Below are 9,443 nucleotides of genomic sequence, written 5' to 3'. Positions count from 1 at the left end.
CCTAAACACCATAAAGAAACATGGAGGTAATTCCCTCACGGGTATATCTAATCAATGTGGTGCATTGATGAGGAGACAGTTTCTTCTATTAATAGTGATAGTGATGTCACGTCATCAGCTCTGCAGACGCAGAGGGAGGAGTAACTCTGGATCGGCCGACGACTGTCGTAGCGTCAACACAGGCACGCGATAGGCCCGAAACTCATATTACCACTTCCCTGTCCCGGGCTGCATTTAAATACACGTTGGAATTTCAAAACAAAGTCTGTCCAATAAAAGAAGAATATTTCACACATACATACATACATACATACATACATACATACATACATACATACATACATACATACATACATACATACATACATACATAGACAGACAGACAGACAGACAGATAGATTATTCTACTTACTTGGAAAACAGGACTTTACTCTGATCAGGTGACGTTGATCACAGGGGACCAGATACCAGAGAGTAATCTATAATAACTTTAGCTAACCCATAGGCGGCGGCCTATAGCCCAAAGCGTCAGGCCTTTTGAGGGGGGTACCATCTCCCTTGTTAGTCAAATTAGCAAAATCATGCCCATTGTTAACCTGCCAACCCCCTCTCCTATAGCAGAGAGAGTGCAGGGGCAGAGAGGGGTTGTTAGTGTGGTCTGCCTGACCCATTGATCCTTTATCTGATGTTTGTGCAAGTTAGAATCTAGTCATTAACAATTAACAAATTAAACATTACCAAATCGCCTGCTGCATATAAGTAGGCCTATTTAACAGAAACTTCATAAAGAAATAAACATAAACAATTGGGGAAATGACACAGTTATAGAGTTGAAACATTCAATTTTCTGATATAATAATAGATTGATTAAAAATTATTCATTGACAAGAGCATGGCTGAGGTGCTGGGGTGTCCATCGAGCCCCACGTCTTCATTAACTGTTATTTAGTTATTATTAATTGAATGTTCCTTGTTTTTGCATGTGTCTTTTGAGAAGCACAATGTATGCCTAGTCTATTGCGTCTTTTAGCAGGCTATAAAATGTTCCTTATCAGTAAACTTTTATTCATCATCCTTGTGTGATGAATTGCACTTTTAAACTGTCTCCACCCACTCAACGTCACAACTCAGCAGCTCAGAGTTTCACAGATAAAACTACAGGTTGCCATGTAGTCTTGCATTGCCAGACCTTCCTCCACAGCGCTGCGGAGCTACACACACACACACACACACACACACGCACCCACCACATTGCTTATTTTTCCTAGCTGTACGTGAAGGCAGCATAATCACACCGGTGGAAGAGCGCTCGTGGCGCCCGTAGCCTACCTTGTATCTGAGGACAGGGCGGTATGAGCTGAAGAAATCCTGCTGTGTTATGATGTTTTGTGAGCGGTTGAGATGGTGAGCGGCGCTTGACATGTGTCGTGGTGTTAGAATAGATTTAGACTTTTAGTTCGGTGTTTTTTGATCTAGAATAGGCCTATTTAGTTTTTTTTAACCCCCCCAGGGTAGTTTTAGCTTCTCAAAGCACAATGACACTATTTTGATTTTTTTTTTACTGGAATAGTGAGACATGTGCGGCAGATAGGCTGCGTCTCTTGTCACCTAAAACCAGCCGGCACCACCGGGACCGGACATTTTTTACAAAGACAGAGACCAGGAGAAAGAGACGCAACATGTTTGAAGCTGCAGGGATCCCCCTCGTCGTGCTGGACTTTGTCTGTCTCATACTCGGTATGTAAACCTGCTCCACCCGTCTTTTAAACCGACCTGATAATCCGTTTTGTTTAATTCTCGCTAAAGTGGACTTTCTTTGTCATAACACTCAACTATTCTGTGTAGACATATTAAACGAAGTAGTAGTAATGATATTATTTGCATTAACGTCATAGGCTACACACACCCGGAGGCTTGAGGTTTTTGTGAACCAGGCAGGAAGGTGGGAAAAAAAGTCCCACCCTGTGTGTTTTTTCCTAGGCAAAGCTGTATTTTTAGCTCAGTGTTTGTAATGTAATCATAGCACAGAGACAAGCTGCAGGACTGCTAAATGTAAATGACAATATTGCAATACAAATACATTAAAGAAACTCTACTATGTGGGGACACGCAGACAGTTCAGTTTGATAGCTGTCAGTTAGAGAGGTTTAGACTGAAATCTTTTCATGTGGTTAATCTGCACTCCCTCACTTTGCTGTCAGTGTCTTATTATGTGGTCAGCTGTGCTGCTGACTGTGCACCAATCTTCTTATTTAGTTTGGAGCTGACAGCAACAATAAAATTGGTAATTGTAAACTTTTATTTCCAGTCACATATCTTCTGTCCAAAGTCTAAATCTAAGTCTAGTTCATTATAAGTCCTTCATTTTGGTTTAGTAAACTTCATGTTCTACAGTATGTGGGACACTCCTGTAAAATCAGTGGTGGAAGAAGAATTCATATCCTTTACTTGAGTAAAATTAGAAATGCCACAATGTAAACAAAACTCCAGTAAAAGTGCTGCATTCAAAAGTATTTTAGGTATAAGGTATTAAGTATTATAAGCCAAATAGACCTAGGCCTATCCATTATGCAGAAAAATGCCCCCTGTGAATGTTATATACTATTGGGTAATTATTACTAATTCATCAATGTGTAAGCAGCGTTTTACTGTCATAGTTGGTCGAGCTGATTTGAACTACTTTAAATACTCTTTTGTTGTTTAATCTATAACAATGCATCACAATTTAGGTATATTAAGTTAATATACCTAAATCAGGACTTAGTAACTACAGTGCTTAAATCAATGTGGTGGAGTAAAAAGTACACTATTTCTCTCTAAAATGTAAAGTATACCCACAGTACTTTTTTTTTTTAACTTGTTTTACAGTAAAAACAATATTTTTAATATCAGTGAGGCTGTTTCCTCGTGGTATAAAAATCCTATTAATATCCCAATAATATGTCTTCAATGCTTAACTTATCATTGATTCATTATTTCTACTCTCTTTACTTATTAAAGGTTCAGTAGGTAACTTTTATAAAAAATAACTTTTGCCATATTTGCTGAACCTATCACTATATCCAGACAGAAGCACATCAGACAGATATGTATCAAAGATGTATCAATATTTTGTTACTTCATTGTCTATTTCTCTTCTATTTTAGTGTACTGTTTAGCTGTAAAATCAAGTTTGTGACCAAGCCGAGCCCAAATCAAATAACCTACAGCCCGGCCGGAGCAAACTTTCTCATTTCATTTCATTTAAAATCAAAAACCTTTAATTACAGCAAATTGTCAACTGAAATACAGACACATAAAACACATGACTGCTGAATACATATTATCAAATAAGTAAAAATAAACATTTAAATAGTGGATATTATTCCACTTTTTGCTTTTTAGGTGGAAGACAGACTCATCTTAGTTAAAGTAGACAGTACTTTAAAAGATGTACTGCTACTTAGATCCAAATAGTCCACTGATGTCATTTCAAAGCCAGGTTTAGTTTATTCAGAATTTCAAAAGACAGTCAGTGGAATTTGCCCTGCAGTAGATTTAAACAGACAGGCCTAGAAAAAGGTCTGTGACTGTGTGATAACTCATCTAGCCAGAAAGCATCATTAGCAATGATTGTACTTAGAAGAATGCTTGGCATTGCATAACTTACCCCAGATTAGCAAAATGCCTGCGTGTTTTTGCTTTATGAGTTTGCTTTTTCTATATGTTTAGGTTACAGATTAACACCAGATGAAAATTAGCCTGTATGGCTAAATGTTGATTTAAGTGCATTGTCCCTTCTTAAGTAAACATACACACAACGAGTCTCTTCGGCTGATCAAACCTTCGCTGTTCCAATATCTAAAGTATAAAGTAAACATATGACTTTTGCAATATTGTTCTGTGTTAACTCAAGGCCTCAAGCCTTTTAATTCAGTTATTGTGCAACTTGAACAGAGTAAATAGTTTCCCTTGCAGCTAAATGAAACCCAGAGAGTCACCAGCTTCTTTTTCAGGAGGGGAAACGCCTGTTTGATGCCAACATATCATTTTTCCTGCCACTAAAAACATACATTTTATTAGCATTGTGTAATAGTAGCAGTGGCTCATAACTCTGAGTCACACAAGTACATTTGCAGCTGCTTGTAAACACGATGCACATATGATAGATGATATAAGATGTAAAACAAGATGAAATCTAATTAGTTATTATCAATTTAATGTTCCTGGTTTTCGCATGTGGCTTTTTCTGTTCTATTTTGTGTCTTTTGAAAAGCACAATGCAGCCTATTGTATCTTTTAGTAGGCTATAAAATGTGTCTTATCAGTAAACTTTTATTGATCATTGTGATGAATTGCACTTTTTATTACCAAACTCTCTCCACCCACTCAACGGCACAACTCAGCAACTCAGAGTTTCACAGATAAAACTACAGGTTGCCAGTAACAAACACACACCACATTGCTTATTTTTCCTAGCTGTACATGAAGGCAGCATTAATCACAACATTGGTCGTGGTATATAATTCATACTTATATCTCTTTCTTCATTTTTAACAGTTGGACTTCCATTTTTTATCCTTACCCCTCAACACAACCCTTTCAAACGGGGGTTCTTCTGTAACGATGAGTCTATCAAATACCCCCTCAAAGAGGACACCATATCCTACCAGCTGCTGGGAGGAGTCATGATCCCCTTCACACTGATCGTGGTAAGTCAACATTCGTCTTTTCCCATAAGTTCTCTGACCTTTAAATGTCGAGTTTACTTATTGTTTTAATCTCTTCTGTTGCAGATCGTCTGTGGCGAGTGCCTTTCTGTTTACTTGTCTCACATCAAGAACCAGTCTTTTGGGACCAAGTATGTGGCGTGTGTCTACAAAGCTGTGGGGAGCTATGTGTTTGGAGCTGCTGCTAGCCAGTCTCTGACAGACATAGCCAAGTACTCCATAGGCCGCCTGCGGCCAAACTTCCTGGCTGTATGCAAACCAGTCTGGAATAGCATCAACTGCAAAACTGTCGGATACATCGAGAACTTCACCTGCACTGGAGACAAGTTTCTGGTAGATGAGGCCAGGTAATTGCCCTGAACATGGATTCAATTAAACCCACAAGAGCATCTTCTGAAAAACGTCACCAAATATACTATTTTCTTTGATTAAATGATAACATTTAGTACTATTATGTGATAGTAGAGTCTCACTGAGCCTGATCATCTAAGAGTACCCAGTTATTTGCATTACTTCCCATATATCCCAGATATATCCTGACTTTTAGTCCCTAAAACTCAGAGTCTGTACAGAAAAATACTTTGCACATCTACAACGTGAGACACATTCGTCGGAGGGGGACAAGCAGGTCAAAAGTAGCAAAGAAACTCCCGCACACTGTCTAACTTGCAAAAATTAAGTTTAATAGTAGCCAACGTTTCGGTACTAGACCATCTTCAGGCAAAAGTCCCTAAAACTCCAAATCATAAACTTTCCACTATTACTCTGATGACATCAGTAAAGCTATTTTCTGAGATTAAGCTCCTCTAGAGTCCCAGCAGACATTATACAACTGTTTTCACAAGTCGTGCGCCTCTCAACTAGTAAACTCATTTTGAGGTGTAAAATTAGTTGAGTGTTTTTTTTTAATTTGGGGCATTTCTGCCTTTATTAGATAGGAAAGCTGAGATATGAAAGGGGAGAGAGAGGGGGGGCAGGGGGGGGAAACATGCAGGAAAACCGTTGCAGATTGGACTCGAACCCTGGACCTTCTGCGTCGAGGAATAAACCTCTGCGTATGTGTGCCCACTCTACCAACTGTGCTAACTGGCCACTAAAATTACATTTAAGAGTTGGATTATGATAGACCTGTGTTAAGTATCTCTTTTGTTTATGTTTTGCAGACTGTCCTTCTACTCTGGTCATTCATCCTTCTCTATGTACTGCATGCTGTTCCTTGTAGTAAGTACATATTTTCTACTTCAAAAACTAAAGCCCAAATGTGGCTTACATTTAATGGCTATAAATTCTGAAAAACAATGTTAATTGTAATAAATAGCTTTGCTTTATATGCTTTACTGTCTATATACCATTCAAATTTACCCTAAAAATGACTCTTTATGTCATTGTCAAAAGAGTTTACGAATTATAAACTTCATAAGTCTTTTCAGCAAATACATTAGCTGCCAAAAACCGTACTGTAAATATTGGCTTGGACAATATAAACTGAATGTCTAGGTGTGACCCCAAGGCTTTTTTGTTTCTAATATTTGAGGATTTCCTTTTCTCCTGTAGCTGTACATTCAAGCCAGACTGAGGTCAGAATGGTCGAGGCTTCTGCGTCCCAGCATCCAATTCTTCCTAATTGCCACTGCTGTGTATGTGGGTCTCTCTCGAGTGTCTGACTACAAACATCACTGGAGTGATGTGCTCACTGGCCTCCTGCAGGGAGGTTTAGTGGCTACTCTCACAGTAAGTTTCGTCTAAAGTTCTATTAGGATAATGGCAAAACAAGGCATAATGTTTTCTTTAAGATTTATTGTCACAATATGCAACTGAAGAAGTTAGGTTAAAGCCTTGAACGTGCAGTTTTCTGAAATGTTATGTTAAAATATGCAAATGAAGCATTATCTAATGCTAACTTTTGCTGAATTTAGGAGAAATTTGCAGGTGCAAATACAGAAAGTGTAGTCAAATAAACACCTAAATGTGTATTTTGGATGTTTTTTTTCCCCCCAGTAGTCTGAAAGAAGACATTCAAAAACTCAAAATTGAAAAATTATGGTTTTTCCTGGGGTGTCTCTCCTTAAGTTTAGAAAAATCATCCTTTAACATGCTGTCTAACAGTATTATATACTATACATTTTGTTATCGGCATGTTCCAACTATTTATTGAAGCTATATTATAACTATTCAACATATGTTGAGTATCTTTGGGGTCTCCATTAGAGTTCAAAAACAAAGTTTGGTTGGGTTGAGTTGAGTTTTTAATGACTGACCCACTAGTTGAGGTTGAAGACATAAAATTACTAAATCATAAGAGTGATGAATTAACAATGTATTAAACAGGTAAATGTAAAAAATAAATAGGGCATTTTATGCAGAAACAAATTAAAGAATATATAAGTCTGGTCTAATTTAATGACGTTATCCATCTTCATAGTACAATTATAATAATAGCAGTAACAGTAGGAATGTGCTTTAATTGTGTTGCTTGTTTTTCTGCAGGTGTTCTGTGTGTCCAATTTCTTTGAACAGCCGGTGGACCCAGTGGTGTCACAGGAGGTAGAAGCCTCACACACCAGTTTACAGGAAAACCCTTTCAATGGGAACCACTATGGCAGCACTGAATGAATCTGAGGCCTCAGAGACAATACTCTTTAGGGCCTTTATCTTTATTTTAAAATAGTAACGGAGGACCTAAAACACACCAATGAACTGCCAGTGTTTGATATTAACTGCTGACTGTTTTTGTGCATTTCTTCAACACAGTTTGGCCTGCGGAGCCAATGCTGCAGGATTAAGCTGCTACCTTTAGCTGCTACCTTTGGTGTGGTCCTTAAACTTTGATTAAAGGAAGAAAAGTGCACTGCAGAAGACAGTTAATGCACTTTACTGTGATATAAAGAAGCAGAACTATCTGCCAAGGTTTTGGGTAAATCCAACATAAAACAGTTTATTATGGAATGACAAAATGAAAAAAAACAGCATGTTGGGTTTACCTTAGAAAGAGTTGCTTTTTTACAGTGTGCGCTTGTTGGAAATGTGGTTTCTAGTGCATATTGGTCTGATGTTGCCATCATGAATGAATGAAATTCCTTTTGCCCAGAATATAATGAGTGTCTGTGTGCGCACTGCAAGCAGGCTTGTAGAGAGCCTGGCACCTGTGAATTAGAAAACCTGGACTGGAGACTGAACTCAGAAATAATATATTGTATGTTGATGTTCTGCTACCTGCTGTCTGTCTTGTCACTTCCCTGATGTTGTTTCATGAATGAAAAATACAGTTTGTATGAAACTCACTATGTTTTGGTCCATGCAGAAGCTTTAAGTAGTATTGTTTAGAGCAGTAGTGGGAAAAATGTATGCTAAATAAAGAGAGCTCTGTTTTGCTACTTTGCTAAAAAGGAGGGAAATGACTCCTGTGTGTGCTGTCTGTAGAAAAAACAAAGCAGATGTAATGCAGGGGAATGGAGCCTTGGACACAGTGCAGCTGCTAATTTTAAGTGTAGACTTATTTGCTGCTGCAGAATAATTTGTCTTTTTTCTAGTTAGAATCCAGCGTAAGGAATGGCATTAAGCAAGAGAAAACAACAGTGTGATTTATTAACCAAATGCAAAAATGTAGACCTGTATGAAAACAAAACCCTGCTTTGGGCGGGTCATTTACTAGCTGTGTAGACAGACCATAGAAACCACAAGCATGCAAATGTGCAACATGTCTGTTATCCCGGTGTCATGGATTAAGAGGTTAAGCAATACCAGACTATCACTGCATATTCTTGCTGTTTCCAACAGGAAGAGGTTGACTTGTCTTCACCAGAGAAAACTGTCAGCAGACAGGCGCTGATGGTTGGCTGCTAATGTCAGAGTCGAGGATCTGCTTAAGAGTTTAAATCCTATTACAATGACTGAGAGAACTAGGTTTAGTTTAACACACAGTGACTGCAATAATACCACACTCATCAATGTCTACAGTCTACAGGCTCCATGCAAAGTCACTTATGTATGTATCAGCAGGGCAATTGGGATTCTTCTGCACTCATTATGTGTGTAGGTGCACAGCTATGTTGACAACAGGCGTTGGCCTTTTAAGTCTTTATTGGAAGTCAAACTGTGAAAACAGTATTGGACAACACATTAAATTATTGTGATACAGAAGTTAGTACAGTAACAAGAAAACTGGATTCACAAAAGTTAGACTACAGTAGCTGTCCATTTAGCTATGACACCTCATTCAAGAATTACACTGAAATATCAACAATAAAGCTGCCTTTCATGTCATATGATGGTTAATGAGTTTCTGAGTCATGCCAACTTCCAAGTCATAATTATGAGAGCGCCGATTTGTGCCTGAAAACCAAAGAAAAATGAACACCTCACATCTACCAAAGACTGACATTCCATGTAATTAAACCCAAATTGAATGGCTATGATGTTATCGATGCAGTTTTTTAATCTTCGTAAAACTAACTTTTTTTTTCTTCATACAACTAACTTTGGGAATCTTTTCCTTTTCCATTTCTACCATCCACTGGATGCAGCGTAAGCCCCCATAGTAAGCACAACACAGTAATTAATCTGGTAATTATACACATAGTCCACAAAGAAAAAGTAAATAGAGTAAAATACATGTGAAACTTTTTTTGAGTTTCAGTTCCTATTAAAGCTCCGAAATAATGTCACACAAATCATTTTTAGGAATGTGTTGATGTTGTAAACGTAGGAAATTCCCACCAAGAACTTACCATTGTC

At 38.0% G+C, this 9,443-nt stretch overlaps 1 protein-coding gene across 1 annotated transcript; it reads left to right on the top strand.

The window, feature by feature from the left end:
• The first annotated feature begins 1,287 nt into the window (after nt 1-1,287).
• Nucleotides 1,288-8,972, top strand: LOC114555793 (phospholipid phosphatase 1). Its single transcript, XM_028578490.1, has 6 exons — nt 1,288-1,737; nt 4,540-4,691; nt 4,776-5,056; nt 5,873-5,930; nt 6,264-6,440; nt 7,197-8,972. Exons 1-6 carry the CDS (start codon nt 1,680-1,682, stop codon nt 7,320-7,322), a joined length of 852 nt encoding a protein of 283 aa, XP_028434291.1. The 5' UTR covers nt 1,288-1,679; the 3' UTR covers nt 7,323-8,972.
• Nucleotides 8,973-9,443: the final 471 nt, after the last annotated feature.

This window comes from Perca flavescens, chromosome 5 (assembly GCF_004354835.1).
Source record: "Perca flavescens isolate YP-PL-M2 chromosome 5, PFLA_1.0, whole genome shotgun sequence".
NCBI classification, from domain to species: domain Eukaryota; kingdom Metazoa; phylum Chordata; class Actinopteri; order Perciformes; family Percidae; genus Perca; species Perca flavescens.
This window is presented reverse-complemented; position numbering and strand designations above follow the sequence as displayed.